The sequence below is a fragment of the Lathyrus oleraceus genome, chromosome 6, assembly GCF_024323335.1.
Source record: "Lathyrus oleraceus cultivar Zhongwan6 chromosome 6, CAAS_Psat_ZW6_1.0, whole genome shotgun sequence".
In the NCBI taxonomy this organism is placed as follows: domain Eukaryota; kingdom Viridiplantae; phylum Streptophyta; class Magnoliopsida; order Fabales; family Fabaceae; genus Lathyrus; species Lathyrus oleraceus.
The window spans coordinates 8,992,052-9,012,863 of record NC_066584.1 but is presented as its reverse complement, the minus strand read 5'-3'; the positions used below and the strand labels follow the sequence as shown (position 1 = coordinate 9,012,863).

General features: G+C 37.7%; 1 protein-coding gene across 2 annotated transcripts; it reads left to right on the top strand.

The window, feature by feature from the left end:
• Window positions 1-12,994: 12,994 nt before the first annotated feature.
• Window positions 12,995-16,160, top strand: LOC127096815 (uncharacterized). Of its 2 annotated transcripts, none has more exons than XM_051035352.1 (11): window positions 12,995-13,148; window positions 13,290-13,378; window positions 13,451-13,567; window positions 13,722-13,983; window positions 14,140-14,288; window positions 14,385-14,746; window positions 14,857-14,956; window positions 15,069-15,128; window positions 15,267-15,350; window positions 15,425-15,541; window positions 15,670-16,160. In XM_051035352.1, exons 2-11 carry the CDS (start codon window positions 13,298-13,300, stop codon window positions 15,967-15,969), a joined length of 1,632 nt encoding a protein of 543 aa, XP_050891309.1. In that variant the 5' UTR covers window positions 12,995-13,148; window positions 13,290-13,297; the 3' UTR covers window positions 15,970-16,160. The 2 variants fall into 2 exon arrangements, with proteins under 2 accessions (XP_050891309.1, XP_050891310.1); XM_051035353.1 differs by having other exon boundaries at window positions 13,004-13,148; window positions 13,294-13,378.
• Window positions 16,161-20,812: the final 4,652 nt, after the last annotated feature.

Genomic DNA, 20,812 nt, shown 5'->3' with positions numbered 1-20,812 from the left:
TAGCATTATCATTTGGAGACGGAGCAAAGTTGATTGCTTTAGAATCTACCAAGTCCTGGACCACATTCTTGAATGCTCTACAGCCCTCAATGTTATGCCCCGGTGTTCCAGAATGAAATTCACACTGGGCGTTCTCATCATAGTTAGGCGGCCTCTGATCCGTTCTCATCGGAACCATCGCCCTCGGCTGAACCAACCCAAGATCCATCAACTTTTTGAACAGCACGGCATATGACACGGGCGGCTTGTCAAAATGGCGATCAACCCCTTTTCCTCTCATCTGGTACCCGGCTCTCTGTTGAGGTGGCTGACGTTGCTGCCGGACTGACTGATTACCAGCAGGAATGGTTACTGCAGCAGTGTGCTGGTAGTAACGATCCCTACCGTGTCCTCCCTGGGCATACACAGCACTTGATTCACCCTCGTGCTCGCGCTGACCGTTCCCGAATGGCTTCTTCGATCCTGATGCCGAAGCATTACCTTGCATGTTCCCCATCTTCAGTCAGTCTTCAATCCTCCTCACCTTTCCGGCAATTACTTTCTGCCCCAAGGCGAACTCTTGCATGACATTGATCAGCTCTCCCATCTTCTCTTTCAGTTCGAGGATGTCAGCGTTGGGAGGATCCATCAGTCTGGGAGTATTGCGTCTGGTGAAGTATCTGTGAGGACGGGTTGAGTGCAAAGGTACGACTCTACGAGCGCGAGCAATGATTCCTGCAAAACAGCAAACATGTTAATATGCATGAATGCAACGTCTATCCATATGAGGAAGATTCTGTCTTTTGATTCTGGTTTCATCGAGACAGATAATATTTCACCAATAACGTTTTGACATTCAGATGTCTCTCAACCAGATTCTCAATCAATAATATTCCCCATACGGCTAAACATAGGTTTGGTGCAGATGAATGCAAAATGAGAATGATGCAGATGTATGCAATGCATTGGGCCATCCTCCAAGTCATCTGATCATCTGCACTGAATCACAGCCCTGATCTCTGGACTGATCACAACCATCTGAGGAATATGTAATCAATCTGACCCACGGGTTCCGAAATAAACGGAAGACAGATACATCATCATCACCATCATCACCAAACCATATCCGAGTAGACACATCACCCTTATCTGAATCGGCCCGGGGAACCCGAAATAAACGGATCCCCACTGATAAAATATCTCGGCCCGGGGAATCCGAAATAAACGGATCCCCACTGATAAAATATCTCGGCCCGGGGAATCCGAAATAAACGGATCCCCACTGATAAGTCACGGACAACACTCCGGCGTCACGGCAATAAATGACCATAAATCCGACTTATAATTATGTCTCTGAATCACAGATCAAAAGTCACCATCTGAAGGCTATCTGAACAAACATCTGACAGAACAACCCTCCCCTCACAGGTAAGTTCTAATCAAGTCATCCTAAGGCGGATAATGGTCTCGACAATCGGGCGGAGATACTCAATGGGTTTGCCCTTTCGGGTGTGCCATTGTAGCTCCCTTAAAATCGTCTAAACCAAAGATCCGGGAATGATCGGTCACCAGAGTCAACAACTCAAATGGAGTGACTCAAACAAAGCGGAATATCCACAGAGATGAGCACTATCAAGTGAGCCTCGTCCGGCTTGTGGCACATCACGCCGCCAGGCACATGTTGACTTAACATGAAAGAGGCAACGTGAGACCACACTAGTCCTAGGTGTATACTCGGGCCTGGGTTTTAGCCCCACTCAGAACACCCACCCCACACAACAGAACCACCTGCAGAGGACAGCAACAACATGATAGTATGATGCATGCAAACATTTAATGCAAATATATACACACTGGTTAGAATAATAAATGCAATAAATAACACAAACAAGCAACCTAAACTAATCCTAGAACGCTAGGAAGGACTCGCTTAGGGACGATGGACCAGCATAGGTCTACATCGCAAGGTTCCCCAGCAGAGTCGCCAGCTGTCGCATCCTGCGAAAAATCAACCGGCGAGACTCAAAATAAAAACACACAGAGCCGCCACTAAACGTTATTTATCCCAAGATAGGGAAAGGAAACGCTCAGAGAAACCTGGAAAGACATGGTCTCGCGACCAGAGAGAAAAGGTTCGGGAGTCGGTTACGCGAGGGGAAGGTATTAGCACCCCTCACGTCCGTCGTACTCGACGGGATCCACGTCCTAGAATAAAGAAAAGGTTGCTAAACATCACACACACACACGGGGAACGCAGGTGGGGTTAAGAGGAACGAGCTCGATAAGGTATCGCACCTTATGCCTACATATCTTGTCTGAAACAAGAATCAGAGCCACTGTAGTTCGGCTTACGCACGCCAAACAACACAAAACACACAAACAGATGGCAAACATGGAGCCCGACAACCACTGGATGGAATTACGTCGGCATCCGAACCTAAACACACTCAAAAGGGCAAACGTGGAGCCCGACAGCCAATCACTGGGCTTACGTCAGCATCCGAACCCAAAACACCAAGCAACATACAATCAAGCAAACAAACAAACAACAACATGCCAAGGAGTCAGGGACTCGAGCCTAGCATTTGTCAAACAACACACACAAAAAAAGAAAAAGGCGCCCGGAGAGGTCTCGCACGACCTCCTGCCTACATACCTTGTCTGGAACAAGGATCAGGGCGATGTAGTTCCCCTGAAAGGGAAGAAAGAACACACAAACTAGTAGGGAGTCTGGAACTCGAGCCTACAAGTCATCAAGCAAGCAAGAAGAGACGCCGAGACGTCAGAAGAAATTGAACACACAGACTAACAGGGAGTCGGGAACTCGAGCCTGATAGCTGGCAAACAAAACACACGCAAAAAAAGAAAAAGGTTGCCCGGAGTGGTCTCGCACGACCACCTGCCTACATACCTCGTCTGGCACGAGGATCAGGGCGATGTAGTTCCCCTGAAAGGGACTAAATTGCTAACCAGAAACCGGGGAAAGATACACAACTAGGGAGCTGAGACTCGAGCCTAATGTTGTCATGCATCGTTAACCCTAAGTTCGGTTTTCTATCCTACTTGCATAAGCAAACTAACCTAACCAGGAAAGAAGCTAGCACACAAGCATACAATCATATATCATCAAATGAGAACAGGTATCTCAAACAAGCATGTCAATCAGATATCCACATAACACGCACTATAGCCAAACAAGGGGCTCAATCAATCAGGTTTGACTGCCTAAGCAATCGTCTGTACAGGCTGTGTTTGCTCTTAACCTTGCCATTACGAGGCTAAGGTGAAGCAGATGAAAGGATGAAGTGAGGATCAGACCTCACAGCTCTTATCCCTAACCAGGGAGAGCTGACAAATGAGCATGGGTCCAGAATAGGGGAACCCTTCTATACTCGATGACTCTGACACAATGTGCACTGCACAAGATCTTGGGCTTTTGATCTCAATGCTACAACCATGTAATGGGAGCAAGGAGAAGACTCACTGAATAGTGGGGGGTAGGCTGCATACCCCTACCTTCCACCAATTGCCTTCTTTGAAGGACTTTCACCTGCTTGGGCTTTAAAATAAACATACACAAGCATTGCCTCTTAAGGAGGACTTCAGACAATTTGCCCGGCCCGGTAACAGCCGGGTCTCCAGACTACATGAAGTAAGAAGGTTATACCTCAAATGCAAGTTGCTTAAGCAAAGCAAAGCAATAGTTCACAAGGAACTGAGCGACTAAAGTACCTGGAAACAATCAAACACAGTTAGTAATCAGACAGACAAACCATAAACAGCAAGTTCAATCAATCAGTCTATACAACTCAAAGCAAGCTCAAGGCTTAAGCCCAAGCTCCAACACCTACAAAACAATGTTATGTTAGTGTACAAACATCCACAACATCAATTAAAATCAACTTGTATCATTCTCCATGTACATTGCTTTTTTGATCCTGAAAAATCAAACAAATATTAGTAACTAGACCACTAGGCCAAGCCTAGGGTCCCAAAGCAAGAAAAAAATTAAAACAGCAAGGTATCCACCATCCAACATCAAATTAACATCAAACAAGAGCAAACATCATTGGTCTCATGTTTATATCATCCATCAAGTTCAATTCATGCACAAAACAATCCATATTGGTTCAAATGAAGCACCAAATATACAAACAGAAGTATTGCATTCAAAGCCATGCCAAAACACATAAAAAAATCTCAAATTAAATACACCTAAACAGGGGTCAATCAAGGTCTACCATGTCAAATTTGAGCTCAATTGGGCAAATGGAACCATGTCAATGAAAATCAACAAAAACAGACACAATTATAGGCTCCAAATCACAACATCAATACATGCTTCCACTTCAAAAATTCATATCTCATTGAAAACAAAAAAGAAATGGATGAGACCAAAACAGGGAGGTCACACAATGTGTCTAGTTCATGCATATCAAATTTCATGGCCATACAATACAATATGAGGATTTCCCAATCAATCTACCAACATGTATCACATGAGCTTGCAATTTCAACAACCAGAAATGAAAAATCAAGATTAAATTGAAAATACAGTGAAAAATCCTACAAAAATTCATCAAGCATCCTAACATGTCAACAAGTCATCATGCAAAATTTCAGCCAATTCCAACATGCATAGGTCATCCAATTAAATTCAACAAGTTGACATCAAGAGGTGTGACACAAATTGTCACACCTAAGTTCCAGAATTTGCTGCTCTCTAACCAGGTATCAAAAATTCATGAAATTTACATATAAATAATCCTCAATGAGTCAAGAACCACCACAAAAATTTTCAGCCATTTACTTTATGATATGAGTATTTCATGATCAAATTGCCAAAATGTATCAAAATGTGACATACATTAGAAAAGCCTATGCCAAATAAAATATTTGCCAAGCACAACTTTGACCAATAGGTCAAAAAAATCCTACACAAGCCAACAAAGTCAAGGAAAAAATCTCCATATTTTTCTGAATTTTCTACTATTTTTTATGCATTTTTTAAGGTGTTAATGAATTTTTTAGAATTTTTATGAATTAAATTAAAATGATTAAAAGTTCCAATGGCAGATCTGTAAGTAGCTACAGGCGGGGGCGGTAAACGCCTTATTCAAATTTTCAAATGGAAAAAATGGATCCAACACTGTTTCGCGCAGAAAACTCATCGTCATCCTCAGGATTTCCAGAAATCGAAGAACATCAAAGCAACACGAAAATGAGCATGCATATGATCATTCGAACCGTCTAAGCACCAGGAATCTAGATATCAACATGATTTTGGCTAAAAGTTCCTAAAACTCCTGAATCGAGCAACCTAGGGTTTTGGATCGAAAGTTCATTTCAAGATTTCTTCCTACCTAGTCATCCATTTGCAATTCTAAAACTATCACCGTAATCTACATGGAATGCACTACACAAAGCCTATAACCATCAAACAAATCGTGACATTCGAGTTTTTCGAGTTACCTGCTATGGCAGTGTTTGTGCGTGCAGCTTTCACGTGTTTCAGCTCCAAACAGGTGAGCTAGGATGATTAAGAAGATGCTTGATGCGCTTGCTTCGAGTCCAGGTTGCCTCTAATGCCTCAAATCACGATTTGCCATGAACGGATGAATTTTGGACAGCTGCGTTTTTCCAATCTTCTCACTCCAAATTCCACAAACAGATGCAGCAAATGATGAGAGGAGTTTGATGCCAAAAGAATTTCGAGAATTGGTTGCAAATTGATGAAGTTCTTGGGATTTGAAGCTTTGATGTTCTTGAGAGAAGTTGAGAGAATTGGAAAGGTTTCAGATCTGGTTTTGGTGAATGTGTGATTCTCATCAAGAGTTTGTTATGATTAAGCTTATATACTTCCAACTAATCAAGCTTTAATCACCAAATTAGCAAAATGACATGCAATTAGCAAATGTGCATTTACTTAAGCAAGGGCAAAATGGCCTTTTCACTCAAGCCCTGTGACAGCTCATTGACAGCTCATACATTCTCAATTGATATTTGGAGTGTGTTGGCTCAAATGAGGTTTTCACTCTTGTGCATGAAGATGGTGCATGAAGTAATATGGACATGAACAGTGCTGTATGAGAGCTCAAAATAGAGTTATGTATTGATACATAACACTTTTTAACAGTGTGCATCGATACATAACTTGTTTGCATCGATACATGGCACTTTTTAACAGTGTGCATCGATACATAACTTGTTTGTATCAATACAAGGCACTTTTTAACAGTGTGCATCGACACATAACTCGTGTGCATCGATACATGGCCCTTTTTTGCCTTGCACGCATCGATACGAAATTCGTGTGCATCGATACATGGAAAATTTTGCCATGCACGCCCGGTGGTAATTTGACCATATCTCCTCAACCGTTCATCCGATTCTCACAATCTTGGACTTTTTGAAAATGGGAGAGAAAGATCTACAACTTTCATGTTCAACAAAATTCCATTTGAAGCTTTTTTGATGGTGGAAAATTGGGTTGAAGTCGTTCCAAAAACTTGCCATCCTTTTGGAAACTTGAAACCATAGGTCATTTTTCCTTTTGGAAACCTTTGCTATGACCTCAAATCCTTCAATGTGAGTATTTGAAATGTCAAATGAGACTTGTTTGAACATGAATGGAGTATCTCTTGCCCTCTCCCTTCTCCAAATCCATCAATCCAGGCACAGTTGACCACAATTGACTTTTCTGACAGATAGATGAATTTGGCTACGCACTGATCAAATTGAGCCCCAAACTCCTGATGAAATGGCTCAACCATGAAACCCTAGCATAATGAGCTCAATATAATCACATTATGATCCTCATAACCATCATAAACCTCATCTCCTGATCCAGCCCTGATTGGCCCAATGCAGCTGATTAGGGTTGACCAGTGGTCAAAACCCTAATCTCAAGGAATCTTCTTCAATCTTCTGATGACATCCAACCATGATGATGATGATGTATCATTACAATCAAGATGAAGATCAACATCCGTTGAGAATCATGAAACCCTAATTCACAGCCCAATCCTCAGATGGCCCATGATCAGTCGATAAACCCTAAGCTTGCACTCTGACTTCCTCATCTTCTGATCGAGACTTGGGAGAATGGCTTGCATAACGTAACCACATGATATGCAATATGCAATGCCTAATGACCTAAAATGATATGCAAATATGTTAATGCTAGTCCCAAGAGAAGAGGGCAAATTTTGAGGTGTTACAGTAGGCATGGATTGTATCGAGTTGTACATTACTCTACAACCATGTATACCGTCTCAACAGTCTCAACTAACCGATCAGGATGCAGCTGGTGAAGATGCTGCAGATGATGCACAATGGTCAGATGAACTCAACCCAGAAGCAGAAGTAGAAGTCGACGTTGTTGATGAAGAAGAAGAGGAGACTGAGATACAGGTTGATCACATCCTGAACAACGACGATGAAGATGAGGCTCAACCACCACCAATACCTCCTAGTCATGCCTATAATCCTCCTCAACATATGACAAATATGGATCTTCACGACGATGAAACGTCCGACAGTGTCTTTTATAATCCGTATCCGAGACCAGTAGGTGAATTAAAGGTGGGAGACATGTTTCGTACCAAAGAAGAATGTGTCTTGGCAATCAAAAAATTCCACATGAACAACTTTGCTGACTTTACAGTGAAACGCACTAATTCTAGAAGGTATGTTATCGAATGTCGTAACATGCTTTGTAAGTTTCGTTTGGCTGCATCTTACAAGAAGAAAAATGACTCTTGGGAGATCGCTTCAATAGACCCACCACACAGTTGCGTTGCAACTAACGTTGAACAAGATCACCGTAAACTGAGCACAGCTTTGATATGTCAAGACATTCTGCCATTGGTAAATAAAGACCCATCAGTGAAGGTGAGTATAATTATATCCCATATCCGAACAACATATAATTATACTCCATCTTACAAGAAAGCATGGATTGCGAGGACAAAGGCTGTTGAACAGGTTTTCGGCAACTGGGAGGATTCATTCAAGGAATTACCACGGTTTTTATGGGCACTAAAAACTTATGTCCCAGGAACTGTGGCAATTCTGGAGACAGTGCCAGCAATGATGCCAGACGGAACCTGTGCTACAGGTAATAGAATATTTCACCGTCTCTTTTGGGCATTTGACCCGTGCATCAAAGGTTTCGCTTTCTGCAAACCTCTCCTGCAAATTGATGGCACCTAGTTATACGGAAAATACAAGGGTACTTTGCTCATGGCAGTTGCACAAGACGGTAACAACAATGTATTTCCCATTGCCTTTGCTCTTGTTGAAGGTGAAACGACTGGTGGATGGGGTTTCTTTCTTCGACATCTCAGAACGCATGTCGCTCCACAAGCCAATCTATGTTTGATTTCAGATAGACATGCTGCCATTGAAAGTGCCTACAACAACCATGACAACGGATGGCATGATCCTCCTTCTACACATGTCTATTGTATCAGACACATTGCACAAAACTTCATGCGTGCTATAAAAGATAAGAATCTTCGCAAGAAGGTGGTGAATGCTAGGTATGCTTTAACTCAACCGTCATTTCAATATTATCGTGATGAGATTCGACTGTCTAATGAAGACGCGGGGAGATGGATAAATAACATCCCAGTAGAGCAGTGGACAAGAGCATTTGACGGTGGTTGTCGATGGGGCCACATGACAACAAACATTGTGGAATGCATGAACGGGGTTTTCAAAGGGATTCGAAATCTGTCGATAACCGCCTTGGTAAGATCAACCTATTATAGGTAGGCTTATATGTTCGCAACCAGAGGTGAAAGATGGAGTGCAGTGTTAATGTCCGGACAAGTATTCAGTGAGTGTTGCATGAAGGTCATGAAAGAGGAGAGCATCAAAGCTACGACACACGCTGTAACAGTGTTTGACCGTCATAGACAAAATTTCAGCGTCCAGGAAACAATGGGCAACAACGAGGGGAGACCAAATTTAGCCTACGCTGTTAGACTACACAGAAGTTGGTGCGATTGTGGAAAATTTCAGGCCTTCCGCATACCTTGCTCCCATGTCATTGCAGCATGCGCTTATACTCGTCAAGACGCTTACACCTATTTATCTGATGTGTACAAGGCCAGCACCATCATGAATGTATATAGTCAAAGCTTTTCAGTACTACCAATGGAGGATTACTGGCCTCCATATGAAGGAGATATTGTTTGGCACAATGAAGAGATGCGTAGAAAGAAGAAAGGAAGGCCAAACAGCACACGTATCAGAACAGAGATGGATTCCACAGATAAAATGATAAGATTATGTAGTATCTGTCGTCAACCAGGACACAACAAAAACAACTGTCCCAATCAAGGAGCATCATCTAGATCTTAAGATTTTTGTAACATTTTATCTAGATCTTAAGGTTTTTGTAACATTTTATCTAGATCTTAAGCTTTTTGTAACATTGTATTTTTGTAACAATCAATCATTATATATCATTAAGTTCTTGTTACAACGAGTTTCATAACCAACAACAGTACAAAACATCTGAAAACATAAATAATTCTAACTGATTACAACAATCAAATTAATGTCGTCTCGACCGAACATCATTTCCCTAGCATCCTTATCAGTCTTCATTCGCACCCAACCAAAGATACTGTCAAGTCTCTCAATACTTATGATTTTTCCCCTTTTGGTATTTTCCCGTCTAACCATCGAACCAGCTCCCTCTTCAGTTGATCTAACGTGGTGATGTTCCAAAACAGCATCAGCAATTGAGGTTTGTCTCTCGCATAAATCACCTTACCGTATCGGTGACGAACACCAAACATGATAGCCAAATGATTATATGAGTTGTGGAACAATAGGTCACACAACGCATCTATTTATAAGACAAAAAAGGCATTTTATGAGGGACTCGCCAATTGAGTTGGCGCCTCCTTTTAAAACCTACACATAGGCGCCAATTGGATTGGCTAAGGCACCTGCCCTAGCCAATCCAATTGGCGCCTCCATTCAAGTTTTAACAACAGTCGCCATATGAACAACTTTCATGTTCATCAAAAATCCATTTGAAACTTGGAAGCTCATCATTCATTTCAAAACATTATAGGTCATTTTGACAGAAACCCTAATTTTGGGTCAACTTCGCAGGGACCTAACTCACTAATTTTTAATTATTTTGAGGTGGGACAAAGTGCATTGGAAAATTTAAGATGTCTACTTCAAATGTTATGTTGGAAAAAATTTCATAACTCTAAAAGAAACACATGAAATAATGCAAGACATTATAGGTCAGATTACAGTTGAAAAACTCAGAAGTCCAACTTCAACTGCCCATAACTTTCTCATAAAAAATCCAAATGATGCAAAATTTATATCCAAATTCATAGTCTTGAAAAGATCTACAACTTTCATGTTGAAGGGTTTTTCATTTGAGGCTTTTTTAAGGGAGTCGCCAATTGGATTGGCGCCTCCTCTTAAAAAATACACATAGGCGCCAATTGGATTGGTTAGGGCAGGTGCCCTACCCAATCCAATTGGCGCCTCCTTGTAATTTTTAAGAGGGGTCGCCAATCCAATTGGCGCCTCCTCCTAAAAGTGGGGTAGATTGGAAATTTTCCTGAAAAGTGGGTTATTTTGAGAATTTCTTCGAAAAAGTGGGTTATCTCGGTAAATTTGCCGAATTAGGACTCCATCTATATTTTATTGCTAGAGTTAAATAAACAAATTAACATGTATATAAATATAAAGTACAACATATTGATGTGTGAAAGATATTGACACAATGAAATGTGTAGATTTAGGAACCAAAAAAAACTATAGGTAGTAACCATAACATATATTCAAAATTCACATTCCCTAATATTAAGTCAATATTAATCAATTAAATATATAAATAATTAAATATTTTAAGTTAAAATTTTAATCAATCTTATAACTTATATAATAGTGTTAAAATATGCTTACATAATATCATTAAACTATACTTGAATTAAATATTAATAAAAAAATTCTCACATATTGAACACTCTTAATTATAGTTCAGACTATTCCCAACTAAATCAATTTTAAACAAATTATAAATCTGTCTAAGAAAAATTACGTAGTATACAAAATCCAATATTACTACATTTTTTTTAATAATTCAAATCAAATAGCATACATATTATTTAAACCAAATCAAATTGCACATATAAGTTTTAATATTTATTTATTAAAGTATTAGCATAAATATTGTATTAATATATTACTAATTGATTTAACTTTTTGATATTATTATTATTATTATTATTATTATTAATTTATAAATACTAACAACTTATTTAAATTAATATATTATAAGAAAATTCAAACAATTTAGCTCAACCAACATAGTTGTGTACTACTTCACCCACCTTCTAAAATTATTAGTTTAATTTAACTTCTATTTTGTTCTTTGATATGTTTCAAAATTAATAATTACATATATATATATATATATATATATATATATATATATATATATATATATATATATATATATATATATATATATATATATATATATAGATTAATTACTATACACTGTCAGTGTAAAAAGTTTTACACCATCGATTCATCACCATCATCCGTTTGTATTACTTTATAGATTTTTAAAATAAAAGTCAGACTTCTTTTAATATCCGACGTCTATGATTAACTGACGGTGTAAAATCCTTTTACACTGTCAGTGTATTTCCATTAAACTCATATATATATATATATATATATATATATATTATATATATATATATATATATATATATATATATATATAAAGATAAATTATTTAAAATTTGTTACTATACCAATCATCAATAAAAAGTTAAATTACAATTTTAATTCTCTTATTTAATCTTATTCATAATATCAGTCCTCGTAGTTTTAAATCAAATAGTTTTGATCTCCGGTCACTCTTTTACACTACAATTTGATGAAATATTAATTCTTTAAATTATATTTTTTATTTTGAATGTTCCAAAAAAAAATTTATTAGATAATTTATCAAGTTTTACAAGTGATGCGTCATTTAAAAATGAATAAATTATTAATTTTAAGTGTAAATATGTGAAAGACGATTAAAACAGACAAGCTGATTTTATAAATTGAAACAAAATAGAAAAATCAACACTATAATTAAATCGGAAAAAAATCTAATCTAAACCACTTTTTTTAAAATCGAATCTATCATTTTTAAAGATTTCATCTCAACCAACTAAATTGAATGTCATATCATTTTAACTTCAAATAAAAAAAATCTTTTTCTACTTCAATGACAAGTATAGGAAAGATCTCAAATTCCACGTTAATTAGACATAGAGTTTAATGATGATTTTATATTGAATGACACCCCTAACTTTACTAATTAGTTTTATGGGGATGAGGTAGACCAAACTCTAATATGATATCAAAACCTATCGATCGAGCCTTGAATCGTCTATTGTTTAAATTCACGCGTCAATCTCAAAAGAGTGTTGAGCGTGTAGGTATATTGAAAAGATCATAAATCTCATATTAGTTAGACATATGTTTAATAATTGTTTATATAAAAAGTGACACTTATTATCACCTTAAAATTGATTTTATAAAATTGAATTAATTGATCAAATCTTAGATTGTCCACGCATAAAACCCAAAAAAAATCCTAAAAATATATCTAGAGAATCATATGTCTCATATTAATTAAACATAGATTGATTATAATTTATATTATTTTACAAATCAAATTTTATAAGATTGAATTAAATCAATCTCTAATAAATACCAAAACCTAGTTACCATAACTCAAACCTAATAATTAATAAAAAAATAAACAGTTTTGTGTGTGTGAAAGAAACCCCCATTAAATACTTGGAACTAAAAAAAAATCAGAAAATAGAAAGATGCATGTCGGTTTATATATATAATGACATAAATTAACATTGGAGTGAAGTCACCATTTAAATAGTATTACGTGTATTTTTATATTTCAAAATATATATTTATTATTATTATTTTTAATTTCTGCAGCGGTGGAACTGGCAACAACTGTATCTCACTTCCATGACTACCCATAATTTTCTTATTTATTCTATTTTTCTTACTCTTGTTCTTTTTCTAATCAACTCGCTGCTTCATTTATTATCAACTTCACTCTTTTTTAATTAATGTCTATCTATTACTAAAAGGTTACATTCAATTTTTTTGTATTTCTTCAAAATTCATTCTATCATTTCAAATACTGTGCATTCATTCATGTCCTTTATGTGTTTGATAAACGGTTTCAACAAAAATCCAACCTCATTTTTTGTTTTTTTCTATTCAATAAGGTAGATAGATGATGCAAGGAAGCTTCAAAAATTCTACTAATGCTGGAAAATCTTCAACCATTCAAAGAAAGTTGGCATTGCAACAAGATGTATGTTTATAATACTATTGAAACTGATTCTTGTACCTAATTGGAAACTGAGTTGAATTCTGTGAATTTCAGGTGGATAGTTTGAAGAAGAAGCTTAAGCATGAGAAGAACATTCACATGGCATTGGAGAGAGCTTTCAATAGACCTTTAGGAGTTTTACCTCGTCTTCCTTCTTATCTACCTCCCTATGTTAGTAAATGACTCTTTCACTATTTTTTTCTTCTGTTTTTAAGTGATTTTTTAAATAAGTGTTTTTGTCTATTGCTAAGTTAGAAAGAAGGGGATTGTGTAAAGGAAATTTTCAGTGTTAGGAGTTATTAATGTTGAAGAAATTTGTGTGTAGATACTAGCACTTCTGGCTGAAGTGGCAGTTTTGGAAGAGGAAATTGTTAGGCTTGAAGAGACAGTTGTGCATTTCAGGCAAGATTTGTATCAAGAAGCTGTTTACATGTCATCTTGTAAGACCAAATTGGAGAATTCATCGCCTCTTCCAAACAATTCAAACACAACAACAATAATGGACAGTGCTAAATTAGATGAATTGAAGTCTCTTTCACAAACAGTTGATGATCCAGAAGCAATATCTACAACTAGGCCTATCATAGGTGAGCAAGATCAACTCATCATTATGTTTTCACGTGTTTAGCTTAATTAAGTATTGGTGTTTAGTTCACGGAGTGTCAGTTCAATGTAAGAGTTTGACACTGATTAGTATCAAAGTTTCATTCCCTCATGGATTATGCTTGTTTTTGGCTTTCCAGAGAATATACAAGGAAAAGAGAATCAATTCTGCAACGATTCTTTTAAAAGCAGACTTCAACCCTCGAAACAAATGAGTAAAACCCAAATTAAAAATCTTCATGTTGACGATAAGTCATTGCATAAAAAAGCGCATTCTCCGAAAAAGAAGGTAATTTTCATCTGTGTTTTGGAGTAAGTAGGTGAAAAGAAAGAAATTCCTTGAAGTCATTAATGATTATCAATTGTGATGTTTCCCACAATGCAGCAAGAACCAAAGGTAAAAGACCGGCAAGTGGCAGAATTAGGACATCCTAGTCCATACCAAATGCCAACAGAAGCTGACAGTCCAAATGTGATTTCTGAAAATATTCTAAAGTGCTTATCAAGCATTCTATTGAGGATGAGTTCTGTGAAGAATTCAGGTTTTGCAGGCGACGTATCATCACCCTTATGGACTCGAAAGCCTCAAAACTGTGTGGAAAGAACAGAGTTTTGGGATCCATATGGCATATGTCTGGAATTTGGAAAGAGGGATATTGGTCCCTACAAGCATTTATGTGCAATTGATGCTAAATCTTTCAATGCAAAACGAACTGCAAATACTTTGTTTTTACTACACCGGTTAAAGTATGTCATATTCTATATTTTGTACGAATACTCGATTTTAAATTAGTTACTTTTACTCTGAAAATAAGCAATTTATCAACTACAATAGTTTGATTCCGGGAATCTTGCAGACTTCTTTTTAGGAAGCTGGCCTCTGTCAACATGGAGAACCTCAACCATCAGGAGAAGCTAGCATTTTGGATCAACACCTATAACTCGTGTATGATGAATGTATGTGTGTTTATGTTTTTACTAGAATAACATATAGTACAGTATAACTTGTATCTCAATTTAGCTTATTTTTTATCACAACATTTATTGATGCTTTTTCTCTTTTATTCAGGCATTCATAGAGAATGGTATACCGGAGAGTCCTGAAATGGCTGTTGCAATGATGCGGAAGGTACGTACTATAAGGCAATTTTGTTTCTTCTGGCTAGGAATAGGATGGTTTCGCTTTGTGCTTGTTCTTCTGATTTAGTATATAAAACAACGCAGATTAAATATGCTCAACGATTTATATGGTTTTCTTGCTATGTAGGCAAAAATAGATGTCGGTGGACATGTACTAAGCGCAACAACCATAGAGCATTTCATTTTAAGACTTCCTTATCACTACAAATTCGTAAGTCTTGTCCATTTCAACTCCTGCATTTCAATGGATGAGAATATATAGTTAACAACTGAATTGCAAAACAGACGTTTTCGAAGGGAGCGAAAAATCATGAAATGATAGCAAGAAGCATATATGGATTGGAACTTTCAGAACCTCTAGTGACATTTGCTCTCTCTAGTGGAACTTGGTCCTCTCCTTCTGTAAGTTGTTGAGTAATTCACATTGAAATTTTGTGGGCGCATCAGTAAACTCGAGTTGAAAATTCTATCCTCCTTTTAATTAATATGTATGTTTAAGGATTTCTCATGATCTATGATGTAAAATGCAGGTGAGAGTTTACACAGCATCCCAAGTGGAGAATGAACTGGAAGTGGCCAAAAGAGAGTATTTACAAGCAACAGTTGGAATTTCAACTACCAAGTTTGCTATTCCAAAGCTTTTGGATTGGTATTCACAGAATTTCGCAAAAGACTTAGAATCTTTGATGGATTGGATCTGCCTTCAGTTACCAAGTGAACTTGGAAAAGAAGCCATTAAATTGCTTGAGAAAAGAAAAACTGAACCCCTCTCACAATTTGTACAAATCATGCCTTATGAGTTCAGCTTTAGGTACTTGCTTTGCACATAATTTTTCTCTAGTTTTTCTGTATATTGTTTTATTGGTGTTGGGGATGCAATTTTGTATACAGGTGTAGATCATTCATAAAAAAAAAATGTAAATGGATCATCTGTTCTTTTATCCCATTGTGTAGTTTTCTTCAGATTCCTTCATAACTACACTGAATAAAGTAAGCAATGCAATTTGCATGTTCTATGGAATTTTAACTATACATATATCTATAATAGCATCTTTGGACTGATTTATCTGAGTTTGTGAGACTGTTCGAGAGATGTTCGAGAGAGGTTATGAAAACAACTGATTATTTGTCTGTATTTTCAGCTATTATAGTTCACAAAAACAACTTATAATGTATATAAGAGCAGATTGACTTAATTTAAAAATAGTTTCTATATAAGCACTTAATTGAACCCTTTAATAAAACAAGGTGGGTGTGAATAGGTTTAAATATGATTCTTTTTCTGTGTGTAACAAATTGACAAGTAATGAAGGATATACAATAGTATGAGCTGTATATATTAAATGAGTTTATGATACACTATCAATCAATAAATAGTGGTGCATTCACATCATGTACTGAAGATCATTGTTCAATATCTAAAGCAAGAGTGATGATAGTGAAATATAGTTGGGACAAGATTGTGGTCCATTTCAAACAAGGTTGCTTTTGGTGTGGAAACAAACATCTTCCAATAAATATACTTGCAAGCAATTAAGTGCTTTCTCATATCCAGCTCAATTATGGTATTCACTTTGCTCTGGTGGCATGCAGTTACATGCAGCAAAAAGGCTTATTTATTTTTTCTTACTTAGTTTTCTCCTTGTATATTATTGGTGTGGTTACAAGTTACAACAACCAAGAAAATACCTACTAGAAATATCAAGTTTTGATTTCCTTGGTACATACTCAAGATATATTTTATTTTGGTTTGGGAAGATCAATTTAAAGAGGTACATTTTGTTCTTTTCTTACAATTCAAGCAACCCAGCATGGCCTCATTGTCCTGCATAATTTGAGCTTGCAAACACACTTAAAATGATATTCTTGAGCTGTTCCAATTGGCCAAATGTTAGAAAAAGTTTACTTCAAAAGAGGAACTCTTGGTCAAACTTGCATTTAAATGAAAAAGTCAATATGCCATTTTGATTGGTGAAGTTTTGGCTCATGAAATTTATATTTTTGGAAAGGGGGATCAAATGTGACTTGTAGAAAACTGCCCACCAAAATTGGCCAAACGGTTTGGGAGATATGCCCTTTGAAGTTCAAGATTTTCTGAAATCGATTCGATCATAACTTGCCAACCACACATGGGAATTGAGAGTTCTTTGACTTTTTGGAAATGGGAGAACAAGATCTTCAACTTTCATGTTGGGCAAAAATTCATTTGAAGCTTGTATCATGATGGTAAGTTGAGGATCAAGACTTTCCATTTATGGCAGTTTTCATTAAAGGTCCCTTTTCCATTTCTGAAATTTTCTGTTTGACTTCAAATTCTTCCATGATGAGGTTGGACATGACATATGAGGCTTGTAGACATGAATGAACTCCTTCAAATCAATTCCATCCATCAAATCACTGATTAAATGGCCAGTTGACCAAGTTTGACTTTCTGTTGACTTTTCTAGGGTTTTGCATGATTGAACCACTTCTGATGAATTCCAAACCTTAATTCCTTGAGACCTTGATTTCCAATGATGTCCCAAGTTTGTGTGAACTCTTGATTATTGGTCATGGTGCCCAAATTCTGCAAGAATGGCCATCATCCATTGCTTTGACTGACTGTTGACTGTCTTTGACCTAATTGCTGATAATTGCTTCAACTGCAAGCAACAAGGTTAGACTGACAATATTTTTGTACTTTTTGGATGATAAACATATGAAAAGCATAATATACAAATGCAAAACATGCTTGGTGATCAAGAACCACACACACAAGGCAACCTACCCACTAGGAGGGAAGCAAAGGCATGCAATGATCCTTGAGGCTATGATATGAGATGATATGGCCATGAGGGATCTTAGGGCCAAAATTGGGGTCTTACAGATGCCCCTATTAAGGTCATGCTAGCCGGAGAAGTGAAGTTTAGAAATCTTCATCTCGACGCGGTAGAATGGGCTTAAATAACAGTAATGAGACAAATTTTGGTCCCTAAAAGACCTCATGATGCAAATGTATGTATGCAAAAGACACAATTCTGTGGGGAATATGGTTAACACAGAAGAAAAGACGATCCTGTCGGAGTAATACACTCACCAGGAACAGAGACTCTGACAAGACTTTAGTTGGGATAAACAACACTGACACAGCGTGAACAAGACACGACTCTGATTAGAAGATAACAGAAAACAGACTGTAGGCCTCACTGGGGAGTGAAGGACTCACACTGGGAAAAGAAATCCAAAGGAAATAAATCCATTGGAGAGACACAACTGACTCCTGGGGAGAAGCAACGGGAAAACTTCACTGAGGAAGCCCCAAAGAATGAGGTGTTACCGGTATGAGGGTAACAAAAAATCAGGAAGGAACACCAAGGATACCGGGTTGTAGGTATGTAACAGGTGACCGACCAAAGACGTGAATTGGTGTGTGTTCCAAAACACTCATCATCCTGAAGAGAGCGAAAGCAAACTTGTTTATAGGATGGATATTTGATTCTGTAAAGAATGCAAATCTTACTCAGTTGGGAAACAAGCAAAGTGTTCGACAAGAGTGCATGAGATATATTATCTATAGCCGTCAAAACGTAGATAATGTACTTGCATGGAAAGTTATCCTGAACCGGGTTGTAGGTTGTTTGTAGGATAAAGTCCGAAATCGTGAATTGGTTGTGTTCCAAAACACTCATCATCCTGAAGAAAGCTAGAACAGCAGACTTGTTTATAGGATGGACATTCGATTCCACAAGAATACAATCTGACTAAGGAAGATTATCTGAACCGGGTTGTAGGTTGTTTATAGGATAAAATCCGAAATCGTGAATTGGTTTGGTTCCAAGACACTCATCACCCTGAGCTAGAACAGCAGACTTGTTTATAGGATGGACCATTCGAATCCACACGGGAAAACGAATCTGACTCTGTGGAGAAAACAATCAAAAGATTGACTCGAGAGTGAACGAGATATATATCCATTACCGTCAGAACGTGGATAGAATACTCACAAAGGGAGATTATCCTGAACCGGGTCGTAGGTTGTTTGTAGGATAAAATCCGAAATCGTGAATTGGTTTTGTGTTCCAAGACACTCATCACCCTGAAGAAAGCTAGAACAGCAGACTTGTTTATAGGATGGACATTCGATTCCACAACGGAAAACGAATCTTACTCGACTGGGGAAGATCAACAAAGGATTCCGACCAAAGAGCGCATGAGACATATTATTCATAGCCGTCAAAACGTGAATAATAACCTCGCATGGAAGATTATCCTTACCGGGTTGTAGGTTGTTTATAGGATAGAAATCCGAAAAGAAAGGCATCAGGATACCAGAATAGGTATATAATGATGACCAATCAAAAGGAGCAACAGACATTACCGACAAAAGGGTAAATGAAAGGCGATCTGCTGAGGATTCACTGGTGAAAACCAATGATCCAGGGAACACAATCACTGACACAAGGTGAAAGGACCCACTGGGGATAAAATTGCTAGCATACGGCAATTATCCACAAAAGACTTGCGAGGGATATAAGTGCTGATCTGAGCAACTTATCCAAGCAAAGGAAAAATCAACATCAAGAACTAGATGAAGATAACCACAAGGGAAATTGTCATCGGTTGAGATGAACAACAAAGTTAACTCTGCAAGTGGAGAAAACAGGGTTTATGACTACCGGTTTGTAAGTAGAAAAACCGCAAAGATAGGACTTACGACTGCTGGTTCGTAGGCAGAGGGCCAAAAGGGTGGAGATGACCACAAAATTAGGGTTTACATCTACCGAATACGGGATAGAAGACCAACAACTCCACGTGGGGATAGAACGAATCACAAATCCGCACGGGAAACCAAATAGGGTTTATAACAAACCACAAACTGCTGGAGAGCAGGAAAATAGGATTTACAACTACCGACTGTTAGGTAGAAAACCAAATTCTGGCTGGAGAATAAAAGGTGTATAACCACAAATTCTGTCAAGAAAGCCAGGAAAAGTAGGACTTATAACCACAGGTATGAGGGTAGCGGCCCAAAATTACTCCGCTGGGGAACAACCCACTGGGAAGCACAAGACATTTGACAAATAGCCAATTCGGGAATAATCCGAAAAGACAGACTGAATCAAGACACGTCCTAATGAGGATGTAACTCAAATAGGAACATCCATCCCAATATATGTGTTGGGAGGAAACAGAAGAAACCGTCATCCACGAGGATATATCTCAGTGGGGAACTGCAGAAGGAAAGGCAACATTTTCTGCTTATGGGGCTGACTCTATATGGAGAGATTTTAAACACCCGACATCTGCTTGGGGAGATCTATAAAGAGATCTATATCACCCGTGCAGGAGAACACGACAAGCAAAAGATACATGGCAAGAAATGCAACATGAATATCTGAATGTTTATGAATATGCATGAATATGCGTGATTTATGTTTGATGAATGCTGACAAAACAGACAACTCCAACACAAACAGGTTCAGGAATCAAAACGTCCAGTATTATACTTCCAGGGGAACAACCAGCTGGAGAGCCAATCTGCGGAGATCTTCATGCTGTAAAGCAAAGATCTGCGGGTACTGCTGAAGAAGCAGAGGATCAGAGATATCAGGAAACAACCCGATCAGGGTACAGAAAGTCACAATGGGCAAAGCAACCACCAAGACGAATCGGTAGGGGAACAAGAGAAGTCCC

Excerpts from the sequence above, each read along its gene's own strand:
- LOC127096815 (XM_051035352.1), top strand. The coding sequence starts at position 13,298 with ATGATGCAAGGAAGCTTCAAAAATTCTACTAATGCTGGAAAATCTTCA. Across the intron at positions 14,289-14,384 it reads CGCATTCTCCGAAAAAGAAG|CAAGAACCAAAGGTAAAAGA; the intron begins GTAATTTTCATC and ends CCCACAATGCAG. Across the intron at positions 15,351-15,424 it reads TTCCTTATCACTACAAATTC|ACGTTTTCGAAGGGAGCGAA; the intron begins GTAAGTCTTGTC and ends ATTGCAAAACAG.